Source organism: Takifugu flavidus, chromosome 2 (genome assembly GCF_003711565.1).
Source record: "Takifugu flavidus isolate HTHZ2018 chromosome 2, ASM371156v2, whole genome shotgun sequence".
Classification (NCBI taxonomy): domain Eukaryota; kingdom Metazoa; phylum Chordata; class Actinopteri; order Tetraodontiformes; family Tetraodontidae; genus Takifugu; species Takifugu flavidus.
Genome location: NC_079521.1, coordinates 12,301,046 through 12,327,774, shown reverse-complemented (window position 1 = coordinate 12,327,774; position 26,729 = coordinate 12,301,046). Strand labels below are relative to the sequence as shown.

General features: G+C 43.9%; 1 protein-coding gene across 3 annotated transcripts in view; it reads right to left on the bottom strand.

Annotated features, from left to right (window-relative positions):
* tspan4a (tetraspanin 4a) overlaps positions 1-26,729 on the bottom strand; it is a 70,283-nt gene that overhangs the window by 9,969 nt on the left and 33,585 nt on the right. For all 3 annotated transcript variants that reach the window (XM_057025794.1, XM_057025791.1, XM_057025793.1), the window contains 2 exons: positions 14,557-14,748; positions 8,604-8,678 (listed from right to left, as the gene is read on the bottom strand). In XM_057025794.1, the coding sequence (XP_056881774.1) occupies positions 8,604-8,678; positions 14,557-14,748 (267 nt within the window). The remainder of the gene's footprint in view (positions 1-8,603; positions 8,679-14,556; positions 14,749-26,729) is intronic.

The window sequence follows — 26,729 nt, the reverse complement described above, 5'->3', positions numbered from 1 at the left end:
GAAGATAATCTGCCTTTTATAAGGTTGACCTGGGGGACCCTACGAGGTAGCAGGTCAGTGAACGCAGCACTCTGCTTGCAGATCTCCTTAGAGACATGACGTCTCTCCGCTTGTGCTTCGTTTTCAGTCTGACATAACCGACGCAGGCACGGTAATTTCATTGGCTAACTGGCAGCAAGGTCATAGTTTTCCTTTTTTTCATACTGGATCTTTAGCTTTTTGCCATTTAGACTCCTTTTACTGTTGTGGCTGGCTGCAGTACCATGGCAACGATGGTTGCTATATCAACAGGCTTTTTTTTTGCCACTTGCAGATTTACTAGTCTTTTGTATCTATACCACAGCATTGAGAGCATTACATCTTATGTTCCATTTGGTATATTCAGTGTTTGAAGAAGCCTTTTTCTGTGTTTTTTCTTCTTCTAGACATTTGAATTTACTGTATTCAAAGTAAATGCATTGATTACTGTACTGAAGGCTGGTCAACGCTAGAGAGTCTTTAATGGCAGCTAATCTGCTGAAAGTGGTAAAACTAAAGATCTTCAGGAGAACAGTTTGAGACTATTTAGCTGCTCACACACACACACACACACACACACACACACACACACACACCTTTCCTTTAGGATAACACATTACAGCCTTGCTGATCCAGTTTATCGATCACAGTGTGCTTCAAACCTCTGTCTTTATCTCCGCTTAAATAAAGCTGAACACTTATTATTCTACATTCGTCTGAGTGTGTAACATAGAATCCCCTGGAAGTATGTGGCCATCACATGGAGGAGAACCAGAGACATGCTACTGCGGGCAGTGGACAGTCCGCTGGGCTGCTGAAAGCAACTGGAAGATGTTGCACCCCTCTCACCAAAGGCTTCTTCAGTTCTGACTGGTTCAGTGGGAGATGAAACCATTTGAGCTGTCTTTAAGGGTCTTTAAGGGTCTTTAAGGGTCATCAGCGAGACAAAGGTCCTGAGAAGCCACTCGGCGGACCTTAGAGAGAGAGTGGAATGGTTACAGGTGTGAATGGGTGCTTAGCTCAGCACTGTGTTATGGGTGGATGAGATGTGTGATGTGTGGGGACAACAGTTCTCATGTGCTCGTGTTAAAATCACACACTCTTTCAGAAACAGCTTTGACCGTTGTCCTTTAGGCACAGGTAACGGCTGGTTCCCATCCAGAGGACCCATATTCTTATCAAAGAGTTTTTTGATTTTTCAAAAGAATTTGATCTAAAATGGAGGTCAAATTTGTTACTGGAAGAAAGGCCGTGAGAGAAAAGCAGTGCAGAGAAAAAAGAAGGGACTGACTGTCGATGGTTCACTTATTCAATAAATGTGTTCCTGCCTGTTCAGGTGTGTTTCAGATCATCTCATTTAGCAGAAAACAACTTGTCTTTGCCTTCATTTTAGTAGTGTGAAATGCAAAAATGGGGTCACATTAACAAAGCTACAAGGAGACACATTTTTCATCTCGTTACTGATGATGACATTCAAGGTTTTAACGTTTATTTAGATTCTCTGCCATCCTCACCTCACACTGGTCGGCTCCAGCTTCTTTCCAGAAAACAACATTGTCCCCCTTTTCCAAAGAAACTCCAGATTAGATTTTCCCATTCGCCGACCAATTTGGAATTCTTTCATAGCTGATTATTCCATCTGCAACCTACCGTGACTCGCAGTTTAATTCCCCTGACTTGAGACATAAGCCCTAAATCTTTGATGCATTTCAGACAGGCTTAACACCCCTCAAGGAAATCCACATATGTTGTACCTGCGCCTGAGAACAGCCCGCCATAAACGCGAGGAATAACCCTTGAAATTTGAAGTGGAACGTGGACTCTGGGAGTGATCCTCAGATAATGAACGAGGGAACTAAGACACAAATTTCTTCTCGGGCTTGGGGCCCAGAATTTCCTTTAAATTATTAAAATTACATGGCGTTCTCCTTTATATTAATCCAGTGGTGGGATCCCATATAGCTGCATAAATCAATTAGAATCCCTGTGAGGGTTACTTAATTAGAATCCTCACCAGGCGCTGAGTGTAATCAGGTCTTCATGAGCACTTTGAGCCGTGTGAGAGGACGGTTGATGCCAAACCAGGGTGACAATCAATCAGCTGTAATCATTCATTTGTTAATATTTGAAATTCCAACACATAGATCCTTGCGTTCATGCACATGGCCCAGGTCGGCACTGTACAACGTGTTCTGGGCTGCCACAGGTACAAGATTTAGCTCCTGAACAAACATCGTTGCTCGCGTTCATGTTTTAATCAGACACTTCGTAGCTCACAAGGAACTGGAAATTCTGCAGGAGTATCCACATTTCTGCATTAATTTTCCAGATCGTTAGGCAGTGGTGAAGTAGAATCTGTGTTCTGTATGGATGGATGCAGGAACGAACACCTTTGTAGGACAACATGAAGGAGGGAGCGTTTCATCGTGTGTGAGACTGGTCGACCTCCTGACGGCTACTGCAGGCCTTGAACCACCTCCCTGAACAGAGAACTCTGCTTCCACCAGCAGGAGGGACATGTCCATCCAGACTGGCTGTGTGAGTGCCCTCTTCTGTCTGTGAAGGGTTAGAACATCTGCTCCAGTGTTCACCTGTGGCTGACCCTTAAAGCAGAGCCGCTCTGAATCCCAAATGCAACCCATCAGACTGCTCTCATTGTGATGCTTAGGCTCCAGGGAACTGGAGAAAACCCACAGAGAAGACATGTCAGCTCCACGTAGAAAGGCCCAAGCCCAGGATTGAAGCCCGATCCTTCTTGCCCCAGATATTTATTTTAACCACCTGGAGGGGAATTCCAAATGTTGCTGCCACGAAGCTGCTGAGACAGGTGGAGGATTCCTGACTCCTCCCATCTTCAGTGATACTCTTGTTCTATTTTTAATGAATGTCTGAGCTGTGGGGGGGCAGAGGGCTGTTGATGTAATATCAATTATATTTCCACCCACTGGGAGAATCCCTGCACTCCTCTCTCAAGAAATACAACATTTTCAAATATCAACTCTATCGATTGGGAATGCAGCGTGGCAGCGTTTTCCCCGGGGAACAGAAGAACCTGCCCCCGGCTTGCCGGTACCAACAATCACAAGCAGCAGCAGAATAATTGCAATTCCTTGAGTCGCTTCCGCCCGCATCAGCTTTGCTCCACTGTGTTCTTTCATAATTGCCAGATTGCAATTACAATATTTATAATCATCAACTTTGGAGATCCTCGATATCATCAACATGGCTCAAGCTGCTCCTTCATCTGACAACCCCAAACCCACACCTGTGAACATCCTGCCTGATTCTGGGCAATTCAGTTTGCCTCTCATAGCTTTGACACAGGTTATTGGCCAGAGGCGTCTGTCTCCTGTCATTTCCCCAGATGAAAAGTTTCTCAGCCCTGAAATTTGTTCTGATCGCGGCGACGTGTTCTGATATCCCTATAAGTTAAAATAGTAGAATGGCTGATGGTGAAGCCCTCACCATGTGGGGAGAAAAGGAGGATATGAGGTTCAAAATGGGATTTCTGAGGGTGGTCTGTGTTGTACAGCATGTGAGGTTTTAGCTATTTTAGCTACCTGGATTCAGAAATAAGCCATGTCAACAGAAATTACCATGAGGCAGCGACTGACTGTTAAAATGGTGTTTTATTTCCAGACCCCTTCTAAAGAGCTTTACACAGAAATCAAAACAGACTTCTCTTGAGGGAAAAGCAGAATAGCACACCAATCAATAATTAAGCTATTGTGTGAAACTAGCCCAAAAATATAAACGGATAAACTAGAGATGTTTGTTTTAGGTAGGAATCATTTATGTTGTCATGATTAAAGGACTTATTTGCTGTATTATTAATATTAGTCTTTGTCTCGTGGTTTATGAAGGTCGTTGGTTCGATTGTGCCTTTGATAATGAGCCACCGGTCTGTGCACAGGTGACCTGCAATGCAAAACTCTTTGAGACGTTGTAGACGGCTGGAATAAATACAATCGAGTTCTGACAGGACAATTTGGGTTTCCAGTCTTCCAGGTACAAGAACACCTCAACGGAAGAGAAATGTGTCAGCCAGAAATAATGAAACTCAGTCTAGTAGTGAAGGAAATTACAAAAAGTTCAATTCCTCTAGAGACAAATGTAGGATTTCTGATCTTGGGCTATTTAAATGCAAATCAACTGGAATTTAAGTGCCAAAACTGTTGAAAGTTTTTAATTCAACACATCGGTACTTGAATACGTGAGTACTGACGCATTTATGTAGTGTGCTAACAGCTGAACTGTGTATCAACATGCAAAATGGGTGAATATTATTCAGCAGGAAGCTCTGTGACCACCTCTCAGAGTCACATACACAAATTGTCTATCGACCTAATGTTTGAACATTTAGACTCCATTAATCAACGTATGACTGTTTTACAGTGTAGTTGAACCACAATTACAAATAGTTAGTTTATGCTGCAGCTAAGAGGGTAAAATGAGATCTTAATTAATTCAGCAGGACGCACTGAAGTTTTACAAATGACACCATCAAAGTGAAATACACACATCGGCTGTCACCTGTATGGGAGCCCCCATGGCTCATTTTAATGGGTCGGCTGCCCCCTGGGTCAGAGAATGAGCTCTTTCAGAATCCAAGCTAACCATCGCTCTTCGTGGCTCTCTCTTTACAGCAGCTTTGCCTTACCTTGACTCGTCCCAAAGCACACAAGCGGACAGCAAATCACATGTACCACAGGCCCGTGACGAGTACCTCGTTCAGACATAAACCAGTGAACTGAAGAGGGAAATAAAGCCCGTCTGCTGCACTGACCTCATCGAGAACGTGTGAATGTAGATGATCCCAGCAGAGTGAGCCGTGCAGCACAGTAGGTAGTCTGAGCATTCCATGCTGGTTAATTGTACTGTGGTGAACTAAAGTGTCCTGATTCTGCGTTTGAATGAGCAGCAGCATCACTTTAGTGGATGGAATAGCTTGACAGAAGGTGCTGGTCCTGCTGTGATCAAGATTCTAATTGCTAGCAGGTCTCAAAATCAAATCGCGGTTATAATATAGTTATCTTTTCACTGAACGCACCTTTTCAGGGTGAAGAAGGGAGGTGAGTGGCATGTGCAGGGAAGTGCTGACATGGGGCTGATTAAGGGAGACTTTTCTCAAATCTTTACCCATCAACGTCAGAGTGGAAGCTGTTTCTTGCTATGGGACTGAAGTGCTGTTTGAAGTCAGAGATCTCTGCAGATGCAGCAAAGTGATGGATTTGAATCTGGGAAGAGTGCTCATATATCGCATATCTGACTGATGTCTTCGCAGCAGCCCACAAGCAACTCTTAATATTTGGCTTATTTAAAATGAAGGGATAAATCGAGACCTATTTTACATCCGGCGTGGAAAAGGCCTCGCTGATGTGTTTGGTATAATACGCTAACATTTCATTGATCTGGTTTTGCATTATTTATATCATAGCCACTAAGTTCTATCAATGTGGTTGCGCAACAGCTTTATATACCCCTCGGGGGGGAACCCATTAGACCCAGGCTGGAAAATACATTCCTACCAATTAAGTGTCAGCATTTTTACTTGGAGAGTTTCATTTTAGTGTTTATTCTATTACCTCTGCTTTTGTTCCTGACCCACAAACGTCCCTGCAGGGTTGTTAGAATAATGAATCAATATCTAATTTTATTAATTTCCCAGAATAATGACGGTTGGTCTCAGTCTAGGTGGCACAGAAAAGAAGTCTGAGCTCACAAGGGCGAGGTGCAATTGATTCAAGGTCTCAATCAGTGTTCTGAAGCCTTCTCTGATCGAGACTGTTTTTATGTTCTGATGTGGAATAAGCAGACAAAGCAGCCTTGAGGGTGTCTGAAGAGAGCCTCAGCCTGCGCCGTCACGTATAAGATGAATACACATCTCCAGTCATGATGAGGCCTTTTATACAACCTTTTAATATCTTAAAGATGCTGTCACAGCGGTCAGCACAGTCAGCTGAGCAGGAGGGTAACTGGGTTTTATTCAGGAACCTTCTCCAGACCCCTTTTCTCACTTACTAGAACCTTTAAGATCGCAGTAAACATGTCATTATTTTCTCAAATCGTCAAATGTGCATCTTTTGTGTGCCCTGACTCTCGAATTAAAACATGATTTGAAAAAAATAAAGCAAAAAAGAGAATAGCAAAGAGCCAATGAAGCCTTAATTAGATGGATTTAATAAAAGGGATTAAAAATATTCCAGTAGTCACCAAAGTGTGCATGCTTCTAACTGCAGTGCTGAAACATCGAGGCAGATTTTCCTGCCCTGTTCTGCTGCTGCTGCAGTCGGCCTGCGTTTGTTATTCCTCTGCTCATCTTTGTGCATGCAGTGTGGGAGGGGGGGATAATTTTTCCTCCTGGTGATAATAAAGCCAAGCCGGCAAGGTTGTACACTCAGGCGGAGATGATAAAGAAACATCTATACATCAGTTTACAATATCATCCCAGTGAGTCAGAATCATTTTTATTCTCTCTGACACCTTGAGCCACAGAGGCTCCACTGGCGTTAACCTCTAAGGACCCTTCCATCATCCTCAGGGACCAACAAAGTGAAACAAACGGCAAACGTTTAAGCTGCTCGGAAGATCTGTGAGCCGTGTGAAATGGCTTCCAGCCACGTCACAGCTTTTTATCAGGCTTCAAGTAGGTGTAATATACTGGCTCAGTGAGCGTGACCGCTACTGAGGCCCAGAAAGGAGAGCAACCACGTGCACTGCTACGCACACCAGTTAGGAAATGGTATCTGTGTAGCGTTTCTCACCTGGTGTGTACAGTGTGGCTGCAGGTTATACTGGGAAAGTACCCTTTCATGGTGCTTTCTCACTTTATTAGCCCTAAATTACCACAGGAAGTAGAAACAAATACTAATGCTGGGGGAAAAAAATCAAATCCCATCTAACCACTTTAAATGTTAGTGTATGAAATTTCTGCTGCTGGTTTTTGGAACGTGCACACAATTCAGTTGACATAAAAGAACCAGTATTTAAATCCAATAACTAATGACTAGTTACACAAAGCAGCATGTAGAAACGTGGTAATCGTGGCCCCGGTTGGCTTTTTTTTGTTGCGCGAGTGATCTCCCTCGTTACACCAATTCTGCGTGACGTCCACATCATCAATAACTTCTTTCTGCCGTTGTCGCTAATCGCCTCCTGGGGAGGCGAGACTGAATAATTCACAGCTGAATAATGGGCGGCAGTAACATGAGGGGACAAGGTCCTGAGAGAAACAGCCAAGCATGTTAGAGATAACATTATCAAACTAAAAGAGCGCTTCAATTATCTCCCCGATCCTTCGCGGCCACGGATTTTCTTTTGTTTGTTCTCTTTTCTTCCGGGGGGTGGGGGGTGCAGGGGTTTACTAATGACCAACGATACACCACCAAGGACAGACTGAGATGCCTCCGCAGCAATGAAAGCATCCCAGAGTTAAAATAAGGCATCACAGTAACCTGGGGTTTAAAAAGCATCTGCTTTGGTCTTCTGGAATGTTCTTTGATGCCCCAACGCATGAATAATGCAGCACACATTGTTTAGAAAATGGAAATGATTGATGTAGGCGAGCAAGTGTCAGCGGTCGCACCTTTAATTACAGCGTTTGCATTCAGCAGAATGCTGAGAAGTCTCACGCACAAACTTTCCATCTGATATGTTGGAATTTTATCAGAATTACGTAGAAACAGGTTGAGCTGAAGTTCAGAGCAGTTTTCATGATTTCCTAATGAATAAAAGATCAGTCGTGAAATCAGTTGCTGTTGTTGTTTCCGCCTTCTTTAATTAAATTTGAGGAAATTAATTAAAACCTACATGGACTTTACTGCAAAACGCTCATGAATTGCACATTTATGCGATTACGCGGGAAGCTGCAGCTCTGCATCAGCAGATAACGTAAGCAGCAGACTTTAAGCGCTTGGCACCTGCCTTAGAAGATACTAAAAGCATATTTCGGGAATTTGGAGTCATCGTGGCTCCAGCCTGGACCATTGTGATTCTCTGCAGGCTAATCTTACACATGCAGCCATTGCGAATGCCCCGTATCTGAGAGACGTCTGGCTCTTATAGGTTTAATATTGTCAAAAGCCTTTCACACCGTGCTGCCTTTTTATTTTTCATAATACCGTCCAAAATTCCAGCCAGCAAAACTTTAATTAAAAAAAAGAGGATTGGAGGAGTTTAGCTCATCCTTTGATACATTATTAAAATCCTTGAAAAAGCCAGCAAATGTTTTATCATGGAGCTTGGAGAGGAGCGCGCCTCCTCTTCTTTCTATTTACATGTGAAAAAGTGCAAATTCTGAGACTTATGACCAAACCAAGGCCATCGGGGGTCCAGTGGTATCAGGGCGGTATCACCCAGAACAAAGTGGAATCATTTCCAAATCGTTTTGAGAAAAATGCCGGCTGAAGGACTCTTTTCCACACACGTGAACTCCTCACAGGCCTCACCGCCGGGATGAGTCACAGTAAAATGACAGCTTCTATCTAAAAGGTTTCTTTTTTCTGCACCACTTATTATCTCTTGTAGCCAGAGAGGGAGGGAATCATGGGATATATCAGACATCAAGGGTTCTCCAGGCGTCTTACCTCGTCTTGGTAGATGAAGAAGAGCATGATGAACAGAATCTCCAGGAAGAAGATAAGCAGGAGCAAGATGAAGAACTGCGAGACACAAAGGGAATAAAATTTAACACGCCATTTATCTGCGAGGCGGAAGAGACCACTGGTGATGATGGACATTTGCGAAGAATGTGTGAAGTATAAACTGAAGTGAGGGTGGGCTTGAATTGTACTTTATGGAATGATAAAGTAAAATAAATAACAAAGGAATAAGTGCAGCGCTGAGGAGCTGACAAAGGTAACTAGATGGAGCGGCTGTGGACTGTTAGGCCTCACTATTTCATCCTGACAGACAGAGAGCAGAGCACCGGGACAATCGCAGCCGGTCAGACAGACTGGGAGGGGTGATATAGAGTGTTCCCCTCTACATTGGGATTGATTAAGAACCACGTTTTATCATGAGCCAGCGCTGCCGTGTGCATGCGAGGAGCTTCAGAGAGGGTAATAGATCCTCCTGAATGCCTAAAATCATTACAGTGTCATCCATCAGGTCCTCTGTCCCTCACTCATAATCGACAGACCTATCAGCACGTTGATCCTTCTCACGCATGCTTTATTTTTCTCCTTCTCCCTTGTGATGCTTTGTCAGATGGATGCAAATCTGCATTCAGATGTGTTTTCCTCATTTTTCACCCCCCTCGGGCCTCAGGATCCTTAATACAAATCATCAGTTTGCTATTTTGGATAATAGTCCACCTTAAATCTCCTCAGCTCCTCTCTGGTGTCGCTCACGTTGATTCTAACATAATAATTTCTGCTTTATTCCCATTTGAAATAACAAAACGGTCTCATTTAAGTTAGAATGGAGATGAACATTGCAGTGTTTAATGATTATTTTGGATGATGAGGTTATTCTGGGACACCGTTTCTAGTGGCACCGTATAAAATAATGGCAAAGCTGTTAAATGAAGGGAAAAAAGCTGTGATGAAAAGCGCGGGCTCGTGTCATTGTAAAAAGAGCCGTGTTTTCTGTCGTGAGAGCAGGTGTTGCTGGTTGACATTACTGACGTGGTGCAGCCCTCCTGTTTGTTCCTGGTCTCACCCTGAGAGTGAGGCTGTATGTGATAAACCTCTGCTTTCAAACAAGTTCTAAACTTCATGGATGGATTAGGCTCCAGCAGAGCCTAGAGCTGTTTCCAAGCAGGATCTTAGTTTTTCTTTTTGAGAGCCGGCCACAGAAAGCCTGAGACCACATCAGAGGGTCCAGACAGATTTGAAAAGTATAGATGTTGTTTTCTGAAGGCATCATCCTTCTTCTTTGTTTTCCAGGCCCTTGCTCGACAGTGGAAGCCGGTTCGCAGGAATGCCAAGTTGCCCCGGAGGTCTCTGACACTGGCTGCATGCATGAATCACTGAGCATAGCACGAGGGGAAGGTGGGGGACTGGGTGAGTAACCGGGTACCAGGCCTGGTGGTTCAAACTCACCTTTGTTCTTTTAAAGAGCAGCTCCAAAATATCCACAACTATAAATGTCACTGTTCTTTCCTGGCTTCCAAATTCCATATGCATTTTTTGGAAGGAGAGGCTCATCACTAGCATGATGCTAAACCAAGAGCAGAGAGTTCCTTTGAATGGTGCAGCCAAGCAGAAAAGACTCTTGACTTACCCTTTAGACAGTTGAGGGAAGCGCTGCAGCGCACGGAAAAACTAGAAGTCAAGAGTTCGAGCAGATTCATACTACCATGGGGGCAGCCCGACCTTCCTGCTGGATGTGTGCATGAATCAGTTCTGACATCCCACACAAGCAGCCTTGCTTCTCAAACCACTGAGTTATTTGAGTTTTCCAAGTTAAAATTAGATGCCAAACAGTGCAATATCCCAGCAAAATGCTGCCATTTTGACCCCGTTTTCCTGGCTGAGCTAACTCAGAATTTCCCTCCGTGAAAAATGTGATATTAAAGGCGACGATGGTGTCATTTGTGCCTCTGTCGTGTTGATCAGTCTCTCAGACCACAAAGCGGAGGAACATTAAGAATGAGAAAGTAATTGTCACAGGCATGAAGAAAACAAACCAGTCTTATTCCCTGTGGCTCTCTGAAAATTTGCTCATTAATCTCCTCTTAAAAGGAAAATTTGATTCCTCTTCTTTAGACCACAGGCAAGAGCTGGACACACTGGGACTATTTAATGGGATAGTGGCCGCAGTTTGCCTTTCCAATATACTACAAGGAAACCACTGAATTACCTGCTAAATGTGTTACTGTTATGAAATTTCCTATTTCGTTTTATTGTCCAATGAATTACAGATATGGGTACTGGGCACAACAGATTCATTTTTAACCACAAGTTAAGAAGTCATTTTAAAAAGCCAATAATGGAGGGCAAATTAAGTTAAGTGCAGAGAATCTAATGTGGTTGTTTTTTAAATTATACATAATTCATCTAAAGCTTAGTTGCAACTTCCCATTTACAATTATGTAAACATGTAAACAACTGGCTGAACTCTGTGTTTTAAGGAATCATTAGCTTCATTTAAATAGTTGCCTAATGAGACGTAAAGACCCTCGGTTTATCTAGTTTAGCAAAAATCTCTTAAAATCTCAAGATTGTAATATGACGGGGTTTTGTGTGTGTGTGTGGGTGTGTGTGTGTGCTCCCTGTGATAAATTATTCTAAATAAGGATGCGGATCCCATTACGAGGCACCCAAACAAGCATGCGATATTCATTCTGGATCGTCATTATTCAAAGTGAATAATGGATCTGTGTGTGCAGCTGTGGCTCACAGCGGCACAACGATTCATAACAGCAGAAATAAAAGGAAACACCATAAGAGGGTCCTGGGCTTTACAGCTTAATAAAACACTGCCAGACGTCAGGAATGTCGTCCATAAATGTGCAGCAGTGGTAGAGATGTTCAGTTACTGCAAGAGACGATAACACGGCTCTAAGAGCTTCACAGACGCATCAGATGGGCTTTAAAGGAGGTTTATCAGTGCAAAGAGCAGCTGCAGGCCTGAAACTGGGACTGGAGTCATTTATACATTTAACTTTTGGCAGATTTTTACATTTTTAAGCAATTTTTGAATTTTGGCCCCGGAGAACTAGCATTAGCGGCGCACCGCATGAAGAATTGCATGCGACTTTGTTAAACATCGACAGTTCTGTTGTGCCGGTTCCATAATGCTTGTTTGCACAAATTGATCAAAACTGAGCCAATGAAATTAAACGTCAGAAAAAAATTGGAGCACGTGGCTGCAAATTAATCAAATTGTGGTGATAAATTACCTCTCCTGCACTGGAAGTTGTGCTTCAAGCACTGGTTCCTTTACAGATTTGGGGTAAAACTCCATATGTAGGTGGTTTTGAGTCGGATCCCAGTCGTACTTGTATTAAAGTAAGCAAACTGTAAAACCTCAGGGCTCTGCATGGTCTGGTTTGGGTATGTTAGCAAGGCTTTAGTGTGTTATCTCGTTATCATGTTCATCCATGCTGCGGAGCAGCGTGAGTCTTGGCTGAGCGTGTTTGAGGTGAAAGCTGCTTTGTTTTCACGTGAAGTTCCTGATTTTCGGAGCCCTGTAGTTTAAACCGCCTCCTTTTACACCTTCCCCCCGTCATCTCGCCGCCCTGACAAACCTGCAGCAGGTGAGGCTCCAGACTTCAAGACTGAATAATCACACACTGATTCTCTGTCCTCACTGCTGCCAGCACCTTCATGAACGCCTCGTTGGCACATGGATCTATTTTAACTTCAGGTACAGTGGATGGATGTTGCTGCTCTTATTACGGTTTACTACGCTGATTGCACATTAGAGTAGACTCCGAAACCCAACGGGACTCTGATTAGGTATAAGGGGCAGTTAAAGGAAGATGAATGGACGTGGAGCACGCTCTGGCAACCTTAATTTCCCTAACAAAGGTAAATGTGAATGGCTGTTAAAGACCTCTCCCCAAGAATACTCCTTCAAAATACCCAAGGTGGGCTCGCGAACATGATCCAGGTAGACATTGACCCTCGTCCGCCATCATGTGGGTTTCAGGTTAACGAACCCAGCTGGCCATCATGTGAGCGGAGGACGTGGAGATCGTGATCAGGCCGACGGTCTTCAGCCTTCAGCACCCTCCTCTATGCTCTGACGTGTGTTTTCCCCACAGATGTGGCTCCTTCACACCTGTCATACAGCCTGGAGTTTGACATCCCTCACTTCCACATCATAATCAGCCAGGGAGTCACGCACAGCACCAGTCCTTAATGACGCACACGACGGCACCCTGCAAGAAGCTAATCATTGCTTCTTAAATACATTTTATTTCCAGATAAAGCCAATGCGTAACTGAAGCACTTCATGATTGCTGTGAGTGTGGGTGAAACACTGCTTTGGCCTGTCGTCTGCTTAATAAAGAGTGATTAAGAGGCCTACGACTGCGTTGCTACAGTGACTGTGGCACACTTGAGCTAGCGCTGATGTTGTGCGTTTAGATGTAAAAGGATCACTGTCACTTCCTCTGTGACACCACTCTTCCACGCACGTATTAGAGCCATCTTCTCTGAGAATTGTCCCTTTCAACATCTTGTTCATACAATTCTAAAAAAAGAGAAGGAGAGAGAGAGATTGTGCTTTCTGTGACATGCGATTGTTCCCACTGTCCATTTCTGCAGAACCTCAACAGTCAGCACAACGTCTAATGCAGTTTGCTGCACCAGTCTATATTCTGTGGCCGCTGGCTCTGCTGAACTGGTGGAAGTGTTTCTGGAGCAGAAAAGCTCCATTTAGACTGTTCTTGGGTTTGAGGGATTGTGTATATTCTGTAACATTCGTGTGTTTGAAAGGTAACGATCGTTTGGGTTTAGTCGAATCATTGACGGCGAGGAGGCCTTGGAGGAGAATAACGACCTCAGTTTCATTAAAAATAGTTTGTGCAGGTAAAGAAAAGGTCGAGCTAAAGTGCAACTTGCATAGAGCCGACAAAATATAGATATTTGGCAGGTGGAAGAGAACACTCCACCAACGGTGAGTTCATCCGCAGGGCACAAGTAGTCGGAAACAGCTTTAAAGGATGAATGGGGCTTCAGCTTGTGCTTGCTGTTCGCTGCCGATACAATCACAGTCTGCACCCAATACGTGAGTGATGAGAAGCTGTTGATAGATATGCGCGTTTGACGCTCCTCCAGGAGCGAGGGGTGGGCGACAGCATTCATACGCTTTTCAGATTTGTCGGATGAAGAGGCTTATTTTCTTTTTTTGGTTCAAACTTTATTATAGCGCTCTGGTGATTTAAAGGCCTCAGCAGAACGTCAGAAGTAAAGCTGGAAACAAAGTGGCTGACTGTGCATTAAATAAGGTTACATGACGCGTTCCAGGCTTCTCGAGGAAGTGAAACGTCTCAGAAATCATCCAGATCACATCAGATTCCAAACATTCTTCAGCGTTATTGATTTTTATTGCTGCTGCAGATAGAAGCTGATATTTTCGCAGCGAGCGCAGCAGCAGGGCCCGGCGGATCCATCCTCTACTCTGCACCTCTCGCCACCAATCAACGGGTTAATTAGCCCTGAAATTTGAGGGGAGGAAAAGTCTTTTCTAATCTCCAGGAAGAACGGCGGCGCTGCCACTCATTAGGGCAGACGTATAATTCGTTATGTGTCATTACGTTGGCATGGCACAGGAATCCATCTGATCACCATAGGGAACAAGTCACGGATCAAACTAATGATCGACGCACAGATTCAGTCCCACACAGCTCATAATTACCTCCTGCTGAGCCATTTTTCTTATGATTAATTCTGTTTTCTCTCCACTCAGCGAAGTGAGGTTTCTTTGCAGGGGGATGTAGAATCTAAACATTTTTTTGGCTAACGCCGATGTGTGTTTGATTTGTGTAGAGAAGAGCGAAACGGGGTCGTTTAAATGGGCGGTGAATGTGAGCCGCTACTCAGTAAACTTTTAGTGGTCAAGGCTACGGCACTGTGAAGTATTTACCGTTAGAAGCAGAGGACGACTCTCTTTGACAGCTCCGATGCATCCGAGACACCCAATCACCATGGTGATCGTCCCCACCGCGATGAGCAGGTTGGCTGCCGACAGGGAGGGCAGGGACGAGGACAGCGTGGCGAAGTTGCCCTGGGTCACCGAGAGCCAGACGCCGACGCCCAGGATCCCACAACCGCCCAACTGTAGGGGAGACAAAGATTTCAGCCTTAAAACTCCACAGCCAATCTCCTTTTAACTCACATTTGGTTTTCAGGCTGAAAAGAAAATAATTGTGGGAAAGAAAATCAGCATTTTCTGAAATTTGATTTGAGGCAAGAGTGCAAAACCACCTGTTTCCTAGCAACCCACATCAAAGGAGACATTTTACACATGAAAAAGATTAAACCAGTTTCTTGTGTTGATTAATATTCTTATTTTTTTTTAAGTGGGGGAAAATAGACTCAACTATTTCTAGTAGATTTAAGGGTACTGGCTCCAGCTAGCTGGGGTTAGCTTTACCATGTAGGACTTGGTTAGCCTGGCCTCTTTACCTTTAAATTGAATTAAAATAACATAGCTTGTTTTTGTAAGTGAAAATAAAAAGGTCTTGTCATTAAGGAGCTAAAGCGGTATAAATACGCTTAATGCTGGTGAGTCGAAGTGTTACGCATGTTGCTAGCTGTATGTTTACTGTAGCAACTGTAATAATTCTGAGTCATTCTGGTCCAACAGAATAAAAAAAAAAATTTGATAATTGTCTTTATCATGTCCTCCACTTGGCTTATTTGCCAAAATGTCTTTAGAATTTCATGTCTACTCCAAAACTTTGAATGTGTTACTACTAAAATGTACACCCCCCTCCCCAAAATATCAGATTTTAACACAGTTTTAGCGTTTTAACCACTTTTTTCCTTCATCTGTCTTTAAAAAAAAAATCAAGTGTAGATGATAGAATGACACGAACTTTCTGCTTTTGTTGATGTCCCTTTTCTTAAGAATGTCAGAAGTGCAAATTTGAGGAAAAACGTGAGACTTTAATGATGCGCATTTAATGGGAAATTAAAACGTGACCTCCAAAAGTCCATCTTACAGCCTCTCTCTCTGGCCACTTGGCTCTGTGTGACTCTGCTGGAATCGGCTGGTGTTCCTCGCATTGTCTTTCTATTTCTAGCTATAACATATGATTATAAATTTAATGAGCTGTTGCGCTGGAAGTAGGGCAGGATGGAAATAAATACACGGAAATGAAACTGAGGCAGGTCTCTGTTCACAACCATCCTTGACATAGCTGGGTTTACTGGTGTCTCACTGGAGCCTTTTGGGTTTCACAAAGGACCCTGATTACGTGTGTGAGGTCAGAGCTTTGGCAGGAGATAATCAGCCAAAATAATCAGAAAAAATTACGGGGAGTTATCAATCAGATGTGTTGAACATGAATAAAGCTACTAATTAATTATGATGACTGTCGTCGACACAGTTGCTCTATCGAGGAGAGAACTCTTTTCAGGACTGATGATCTGATAGAAAATCCACCCTCACCCTGATATTAGGCAGCTCCCACTTGTAATCTGATTTTAATAGGCTGTTATTTAGAGTTTCTCGTACACTCACGCCCCAGCTGAGAGGATGAGGAGGGATGGGGGAAGCGGGTGGAGGTTAAGGCCACGCCTTCTGCCCGTGAGATTTACATTTATATTAATCTAATGGATGGATTTTGCTGGAGGTATTCTCAAGTGTAGTTGTTAGTGGCTGGAAGACTTCACAGGGCCGTTCTCCCTCTGCAACATCAGCACCGCTGAAAAATGCACATACATGCATGAGGTCATTAGTCTGCAGCTGGTTTGCGGTGACTAACTCCAGTCTCCAGATAATGGAGCCCAGGCCGGCACACCGGGCCATGGATCACGCTGATGGGGAGGCACCTGTTTATCTGTGGACACCTGAACCTACCGGCTGGAAATCAAGGTGTCTTACGTGTTTGTGGAGGAGCTCAGCATTTCTGCTGACGGGAACATTTCCAGCTCCAGCATTCCATCATTATGTTATAAACTAGCTCTGCTCACTTCCAGTTTTCCTTCCTTTATTTTGTTGTGGCTTTTCTCTCCGGCCCTTGTGGCAGAAGCGCCTATGATGGGGCGGTTTTTGACATGCAGCAGCAGCAGGCGGTCCGAGTTTCACTTTCTTTCAGATCACTGTTGGTTTGATAAGCCTCTCAGAAACCAAACAAAGGACAAAAACAATGGTTTAAGTGATTACAGTCACACAGATTTGCATTATTTAAATTGATTCAGCCATCTGGGCGGCTGCCAACAGGGTTAGGCATTTCCAACAAAGCCTTGAAGCCTTGAAAACAGCACACAAACACAGGAGCTGATAGCATCTAGGAGACAGTTGGATGTAAATGATACACAATGTGTGTTTGATGTGTGTTTCGCGTGTTCACTTAATGTAGAGACGAGCAAAACGGGGTCTTTTAAATGGGCTTTACTGGTTTCACCCTGGTGGTGGAGATTAAAGGTTGTTGGTTTTGAGACATTTCGCTCCAAAGCTCAGTGATGCTTTTGATTTATGAAAGAGGTGGAAAGACTGAGGAGGAAGATGCGTTTCTCCCCGATTTCAAAGTCAAACTAATCAGGTTGGGAATTCTAAATCCGGCCACAGATCATGTGTCGTAATTAGAGATAAGTATTAGGGTGCTTCTTTTACCTCAGAGATGTATACTGGGCTGAATGTATGCAGTGTTTTTCCACACGTCTGTGGCACAATCAAAGATTCAGTACGTCCCTTTTAAGCAGATGTTTGTGTAGGATTATGGAGCAGAAGAAGAATCTTTAGCTGCTCTTTGAAATGATGAATTAAGCATGTTCTCGTGGTTCATTTTGAGACTCATCTGGGACGAGAATCAGCCGTGGAGAGCAGATGTTTGAATGTGGGGAGCTGTAACCAGGTCAAGAGCTTCACAGAACCGATGAGGTTCTGACAGTTGGACCAACAACTTCAGGTGGAAAAACTGAAAAAGTCAAGCAATTCATCTTTTACTGACGATTCACCTGTTTATAACAAAGTCGAATACTAACGAGAAAGAAAGATCAGGGAGAGGAAAAAGAGCAACAGGCGCAAATATGACCTAGAAAATGTGATTATGGGGGAGTTGGAACGAAACATCTTATGATCTTTAAGATTTAGACACAAGCCATGCCCGGTTATAAACCCCATCGATATTTACCTGGTCTTTAACGATCGATCTGTGTGATTTAGACTGGCAGTGGACCACAGCGCTTCAAATTTTACATAATTTAGCTCAGATGACCCTTTTCAGTTACTTCAAACCTCAGTCATGTACAAGAAAGTGATTAAGAGCTGCAAAATTTGCATCAATCTGCAAAAATAAATAGTATACATGGAAAATGGCTTTGTTTTATAAAGAACGCATATATTTTACATGTATAACAGTATTTTCTTTTATAATTTAAGACTTTACAAAGGGATTAATGCCGAAAGTTGCGCACTTTTGACTTAACGATGTTGGCAAGGTCTGTGGATTATTCTGCAGAACCAGAATGGATTATATGTCTGGAAATAAAAATAAATGTTCCTGCTGACATTTAAGTCAAAGTCCCAGCCACTGCTGGAGGAGCTACGTGCACATTCGTTACTGACATATTGGTGTTTACGTGCTGTGTGATGTTTGGGTTGAACTGCCAAGAGTGTGGATGAGACGCCTGTGCTGCTGCGACCGATTCATTTCACACCGCAGTTAAACATCGTTTGGCCGCCACTCAAACCACCAGCAGAACCGTCTGGTACTGGATTATTTTTGGTAATCAGTTGTAAGTTTTAGAGCAAATGGGAGTTTACAAATATGCTCGGTCATTCAGCAGCTCTTCTAATTTAATAGCTAAAAAAAAAAACAGTTTGATATTCTCAAACAATTCTTGACCTCTAACAGGACAAAGTTGAAAACTAATATAGAGGCACAAAATTGTGGAGGCTGTTTTAAAGCTCTGACGGCAATTTAATCAGACAGAGACGTTTTTTCCCTCCCTTTTTTCTGGGGGATTTGACCTGGATTTCCTTCCAAAAAAATTCTGTCAAATGACAGATGGAGCTCATAGATCAGCCTGGCGAGAGCCAAGCTGCAATATCAATACTTGTGAGGACCATTACACAAGGAAACCCTCAAAGGAATGAAACACATGGACTCTACAGCACCACATTAGTTATTTATCTCTTAAGCAATTTGTGGCAAGAGTCAGAACACAAGTTTGTGTTCACATATAAGCAGTCCCCCTTCAAACCAATGACCTTCACCAAGAGGAGAAAAAATTAGAGTTTAATGGAAAGCTGATGATGGTTTGAAGGACATATATGTGCACACCAACGGCAGGTTTAAGAAAGAGAACCTTATATTCCAGCAGAGGTGTTGCTCAGATCACTGAACGATGGTTTGAAGGGTGGGGAACTTAAAAGAGAGCCCAGAAAACCAGCAAACATCAGAATCCAAAAATAACAACATAAAAGCATGTTGCATCAGGCATCAAAAAAATAAACATAAAAATCTATAAAATGCTCTTTTGTGAAGATGTTCTGTAAATATTGGGCCGGTTCTTCTCTTCACACTGGTACTTCAGTGAGGATAAACATCCCGCGCGTTGCTGAGGAGAGCTCAAACACCTCCTCCCCTCCATCTTCTCTGCTTCCCTCAGAGTCGCAGCTCCAAAACGTTTCAGCCCAAACCGTGAAAATGTGCATGCAGTGAGAGCCAGATCCAAATTATTAAATGAAGTTATAAAAAAAACAAGCTAGAGAGACCTTCCCAAGCCTGCAACACCACTCCAACAGCTACATACATCCACATTAGCCTTTGAATTATTTCCATACCCACAGCGTTGTTTACAGTGAAAGATGAGAGCTTTGTCTCATGAGCCTGAGCTCAGAATATAATCATAATAAACTGTAACGATCCAGAATTTATGCACTTTTAATTGCTCTTCTGTTCCAGTTGTAAAGCAGTAAATCCGCATATAGGGATTGTTTTATTATTTTACACATCTCTGCACATGAACATGGGACCTGAACGACCACGCTGTATAGAACGCCGTGAAAGCTTTGATGATTTACATAAACACATCTAAATGGTAAGTATGTCTGCTCCTCCTTGACCTCAGAGCACAGTAACTTTACATCACTGATGACAACCATCCAAACACATTCTTACACCCTTGATGCAGCTTTAGGAGCTGTTTTAGGATTCAGTGTGGTGCTCAAGGACTGTCTGACCTGTAGTGTGCAGGTAGGGGATCGAACCGGCGACCTTTGGTCCACCGTACTACCCCACTAACCTTTTGAACAGACCTGTCTGGAAAATATAAATAAATCATACAGTTTCTGTGCATCATTGGACCTTTTTGCTCTCGCCTGTGTTATCTGAAGTGAGGAAGGGGAATTTTGGAGCCACAGGTAGCAGAAGTGTTTTAACGTCATCGTGCTCATGGTAAATATAGAACATTTGAACCCTCTTTATGAATCCAGCAGTGGTACATTAAAGTGTCTCCTAACTGGCAGTACAACAGCATGAAGCTTTAATCTCCTCACTTTTGGATGTAGTTTATTGTTTTGTGACCTCCCGCAGTTTAACATCCTATCCTGCAGTTATCTGGAAATATTGCACACTTCACAAAATATGGCCGCCGAGTGTTTCCGTGGCTGCTTCAGAAGATGATTTAACAGCATCTGTGCTGCGAGATAATGATTTCCAGCTTGTTCGCCTCGTAGTTAATTTTTAAAGGCCTTTTCGCCCTCCTGGTCGGCGCCGCCGTTACATCGCTGACGTCTTTGACACCACTGTCTGAATCCCTGCTCCAGCCGTAACTTTGACATCCTGCTTCAGGGAAGTGCTCGGGATGATTTCACACACTGTCTGCATTTGGGATTTAATTCCTGCTGTCTGTAGTAACAAACTGCAATATCAGGGCTGTTTTCTTCTCTCCGGATGCAGCCATGTTGAATTATCAGCATATATTACCCCACTGAAGAAGCCTCCCGATGACGTGAGAGCTACAAAGTACGTACTGAACTGTCACTGGTGAAGGGTGTTTTGGGAACACTCTGACTAATCCATCCTCCCCCCGCGTCCCGGCCGTCTCACCCAACAAACAAGTCCTTTTCCCCCCTTTTATTTACACAACCTCTGCACCAGTTAGAGATGAAGATATTTGCTAAAAGTGAATCCTCCTGGTCAAGGATTGCTCTTACACAGCATCTTCAACACACTGTCAGATGCTAGCAGAGCAGCCGCTCCACATGGGTCCTCGTCCGTCTGTCAGTAAAGAAACACAGAACCCAAATCATCATCAACAACAACAACGTGCTTCTTCTGTGGTTGCTTTTGAAAATCAACAGATTTTTGCAGAGTTGACAAACCAAGACAAATCCTACTACGATAATCCAGAACCAAACGATTCTCTGTGAAAACTACATCTCCAGGATAGAGAACACATAGAGAACAAACATTTCTGATCCACTTCATGACCCTTTCTAATGCAAGGTAAGACCTGGAGACCACTGTGGAGATGTTATTCACCAGACAGAAACCACAGTAACAAAGGTGAAACATGAAGAGACACTTGAACCTTTACCACCCTGCTCTTGTTGCAATAAATGAGTCAATTAAATGGTTTCAGTGGTAAATAATTCAGCCATTTACTTCAGTTCAATAGAGATGAGAACAGCATCAATCAGAGAGGTCATGTTTTACCGCCTGAGTTGATGTCAGGATTGATGTCAGGATTTTCTGAAGTGTCATTGGAGGATCTGGACCGGGCAGATTCAGTTCTAGAACCAGATAATTTGCCATTGTTGATGAGCTTGCTTTCAGTCTTTAATTAGGGATAATAGGAGATGTTTTTCTTGTCTCTGCTAAAGTGTTTTTTGTCCCTGGTTACAAGTGCCGTGTTTAGCCAGTGATGGATGATGGTAGTTTGGGGCATCGTTGAATTAAGGATCAGAGGAGGCCTCACAATAAAGCTAATAAAAGTGATGTAAGTGTCTATATTTTGCTGCTGTGCATTAATAATTTATTGAGTATGTATCTCGCGTGAGTATTGGCCTTGAGCTCCTCTGCAATTGTCTGATCTTTACTTTTTGAAGTCCTGAGCTTTTAACAAATAAACAAACCTCACGGCTTCACCTTGAACCTGGAACGTGCTGGAAAACACACACCCTGTTAGCATCTCATAAGGTGACGCAGTCTTCACATGGGCTTTCTTTGTTTTTGCCGGGGGGGTCAGTCGGATTCTTGCACGATTCTTGTATTTTTCTTTGTTTTTACGTGTGTCTTGCCGTTTGAAGCGGTTTCCATTTTTTTCCGTGCACGTGCCAGGACAGGCAAAGCAACTCTGAGCTTTAGGTTTGTTATATCTGCATTAAGAAGAAACCTCAGCAGGAAAGAGACCCCCTCCCTTCCCCTTCAGCCCCAGACCGTGCTAGCAGGAATGCCTAATTGTAGCGGCGTGTATGAGGAGCTGGGCTCTACTCTGGAGCAGGAGTTAAGAGGCTGGTTTGGCTTCGAGGAGTTTCACTGATTGAGGTTTGAATTGGAGAATCAGCTGATGTGTTTGACTCATGTTGCCTCCTCGATGCCTCCATTGTTTTCCTGTACTCAATATATTAGTTGATTCCCCGCCAGACCAGAATGACCTTGTTCAGTTCAATGGTATTTCAAGAGAATGATTTATGATATGTATTACAACGAATCAGTAATTCTGATTGACATTCTTGTAAATCTAACGATTTTCCTTCGTTATGTGCTGACACTCCTCCATCACCAGATAAATCGGGAAAACTTAACTAAAGATCGCTGAACCAGCTGATCTCTGCCCACAAAAGAGGCTGTGAGGAACAAGACTCCAATAGTTCATGCTTGGAGACATCGAGGCTGACCCAGGAGCCGTGACAACCATTATGAACATCAGTCATTGTGCAGTCGTGCAGCCGGTCACGGCGGTCAATTGCTGTTTAGTCTCAATTGATTGTGGGAATGGAAACAGCACGTTGGCTTTCAGAGTGTTGCTGGCCTCAGTGCAGTCTGCGATTTCAAAGTTTTCGTCTTTTTAGCAGGTTAGCGCCCAGTCATATCTGATCTTTGGTGTACGTGTCCAATGAAAAAATTATTCATGACGAGGAGGGGGGGGGGGGGGGGGGGGGTACATTTTTAACATCTTTTTAATGTTGCTGTATCGTACATGAATTATGTATGGGTGTATTTATCTCGAGCAGTTAAGATATTCCTGTGAAGCGAGGGTCGAGTGTAATGAGCGCGCCATACTCAACGCCAACTTAAGAACTATTTGTCCAAAAAAAGACCGCTTGAAAGTTTAGCAAGCATCATCTTCACAATATAAAGAGTCCACCAGGACTCAAACGCCCTAATTTTCTAAGCTAGCGATGTTGCCATCTGTCCTACATCGGAGCCAACGAATGATAAATGTTTCTATTAGTTTTTTGCTGCCACAGAATGTGCTGCCATGTGCCCAAGGTTGCAGACTGCTGTGGCGCTGGCTGCAACAGACAGTCATTTTCTTGGCTATGATTTTTTGTTATATCAAATCTTGATCTGCAAAGACAGCGCTAAATAACCGGATTCCACTGTTCTGTGTTAGGCAGCTCTTCCATATCTAAGACACACATACACAGAGAACACAATAATACACACACACACACACCCACACATTTTATTGTTAATGCTAAAACTTGCCTCAGGCCTTCCAGCTCATCTCCTCACCTCCTGAAACCCGGGGAGCTCGGGGTGCAGAGTTAGCAATGCTGCCTCTCACAGCTTATGTTCTCACCTCTTCATACCTGAAGAAAATACCTGGACTCTCATGGTGACCTACTTTTCACCGCAAAAACTCCCAAACCGAAAAATCAGTTGCTTCCCCTCCAGTCAGACACTTCGGTCTGGTCAGCCTGAATGAGAAGTGATAACCAAACAATTGTGTGATGTAGAATCCAAGCAGCGGATTTATCTCAGGCCTTTTTGTACATTTCAGTTTCAACAAAGCTTCATTTTAAGCTCAGGAAACGCGACAAATGCTTCAGTTACGTCAGAATACACAAGCACGCTTCCCCCAAAATGTAAATCAGGAAAGATGTCCCGGTAATTGTGTGTGTGTGTGATTGTGTGTGTGATTGTGTGTGTGTGTGTGTCTGTGTGTGTGTGTGTGTGTGTGTTGTGTGTGTGTGTGTGTGTGTGTGTGTGTCATTCAAATGAAAGCACATGTACAGTAAACTAGGTTAAGACACCATTAATGAATACACGCAAAAATCAAACGTTCTAAATATGAGCTGTAGACATATTTCGCCCTTCCAAAAAATCTATATTAGCATATTTGTCCGGGGGGGGATTTTATCTACACCTGCCCGTGAATTACGCTGATGATTCCATAATGAAGTGCAGATATTTTTAACCCTGACTGCTTTGCTGGAGCTGATGGCACCGATATCGAATTATAAAATCTACGGCTCCTGATAGCGTTTATTATCCGTCTCGCTCAGAAAACATCCAACCACCTGCTCTTCAGTCAGAAAACTTTAATTATTCATTTGTCCTGCAGGGATTCTCGATATCTGTAACCAAACATGGAGCTGCTTCCACTCCTGCGGGGGATTTAGGTGCCCGGACAACTTCGGCGCTCCTGGCTCAGAAGCTAATCCCCCTGATTGCATCATGTCTGTGCTCGGTCTAAAGAAAGCTGCAGGAGCCCGGTCATCCTGCTCCACAAATGTTCTCTTGTCTCCTGGCTTTGGTCGTATGGATTTTTTTGGAACAGGAAAACACCTACATGTTTCAGGTGAACACCAGCTGAATCCCTGCAGGAAACAAAGTTTACAGGCAACACAGGCGTAAATATTGCTGAGTGACTCAGGAGACGGCTGTGCAGAGGTTTTTATAGACCCTTAGACTTTACATTTTAAGTTATTTCATATTTGGATTTATGGGTCTAAAAGTTTTTGTGTATAAAGTTTCTGTGACTATAGCATGTACACTGTAGGTGCGAAGGTTTGGTCTAAAGATTTAGCATTTTTATTTTTTTTATTTTTTTTCCAGGTTTGCGAAATGTCATTGTGACATTTGCCTGGGCTGCTGTTGGGGATAAGATTTAGCAGCAGGAGCCCCGTTCCGTGGGAGCTCTGTGGGAGACCAGCAGAAACAAACACATTGCAATGTTAGAAGCCTGAAGCCTCCACTAAATCCAACGCTTAACCCCTCCGCCACCACCTCTGACCGCCACTGCCAGCTCTGGCGCTCGCATTCATTCATATTCAAACCGCATCATCGTGAAACCAGCACAAAGCAGCGGCGTCTCGGTTTTGTCCTGCCGATCAAAGCTGCACAGAGAGCAGCGGTGAGAGGAAAACACTCTAAAAAAGGGGTTGGCAGGGGGGCCGCCGGGCGCAGCATTTAATTGCCGTCGTTCTCTGTTGTCATCATAATGCTGTTGGTACACTTTGTAAGCCTCTGCAACGCTGCTTGTAGAGAAGTGGTGGGGGGTGGGGGTGGGGGGGTCAGTGGGAAGCTGTGACATACTGCAGAGCAGTGGCCTATACCACCAGCATAAATATACTGCCAAAGAATAGGAGACCTGGGGAGGAGAGAGGAAGGAGGTGGAGAGAGACGCTGCAGAGGGTAATCAATAAATCTCTAATCTCCAGAGCATTCTCTCCTCCCTCATTCTCCCATCCGGCCCAACACACACTCGTAAGTGCTGACGCGCACCTCTGGAAGCCCGCAGGTCTGCTCTCATTATATTCACCAAGATTGGGCGGAGACTGATTTGTTGCAGCGGCGCCGGGTTTGTCAGACACGGTGACAGCAGCTATCCAGTCCCAGGGCAAAGTCAGAGCCGAGGCTCCGGCTCACACACAGAAAATATGCTCCAGCTTATTTCCCCGACGCGCGGCCGTAAAGCTGCCCGCATAAATCATGCATGCGCGCATCGTCAGTGGCATCTTCTTAGGAAAGACTGAGTCAACATCAGCAGCAGGAGAGCGTGGAAAGGCGCGATTATTGCTTATTGGAAACGTTGCATGATGATCTGACACACCTGGCTAAAATACTATCGGTCTGGCTGTTTCCTCCTATAAGCCCTCGTCTGTCATCATTTGATGACACACATGTGGTGTTGGTGTCTGCCTCACCTCCACCTACCAAACATCCTGCTGTGCTACGTCATCAGCGGAGAAAAACATCTTCAGACATTTTAGACAGTAATTATGTTATTCGAGCCCCGGCTCCTGCGAAGCCACCAACACAACAGCAACTACCTGTTATGTCACATTTTCTTGTCACCACGTTTGATTTTTTAAGATATTTTTTCCCGTAGCAGCTGCATCCAAGAAGTGATGCCTGTGGACAGAAAAACGGCGCCGTCGCCTTCAAAACGAGTACTTGAGTGCATGTATGCTTTTACTGTCAAGGGTTTTAACTTTCTAAATGTTTGTGCAAGAGGATATTAGTACATTAGCTCCTCCGGCTGCCGCGGTGAGAGCAAATAAAGTGGTGGAGGTCAAGAGGGACTTGCATCTGTTGGAATCATGCATGGTCCCAAAGTTGCCCACCCTCTTCTGGTGACAAACACATCTTTGACAGCTGTAAGAGTAAACAACATCAGGGCTGGTGACAGTGAAGAGAGTGCATTCACCGACCAGTGAGACGTAAGAGGATTCTTTTTTTTGGGGGGGGGGGGTTGCATAACGAAGCTGAAATGGCCATGAGAATTGCCTGGCACAGAGTGGTGCAACAAATTATTGATGAGAAGCAAGTCGGGGAGCGGAGACGCTGATCGCCCCGTGAGGACCGTGTGACAGGATGCAGGAGCGTACACGTCTGCTGACGCCAGGGCCAAAATATGATGAAAATAAACTCTGTGAAAGACCCCGTGGGGTTATTGTCACCTCTCTTTTTAATCATTTGTTCCATCTGAGGGTTGTTAAGCACCCCCCCCCTTCCTAAAAGTCGCAGATGCTTTGCATCCCACAATCCCACAAGGCAAATCTGCCACAACCTGTGCTCAAACCGTGAGAACCTAAAGCGCTGCAGCGGTGACAGACGTCTCTGCAGGCAGGAGATCAGGAGGTTGCTGTTCACACACTAAATTAATTGATAAAACATTTCCTTTGGA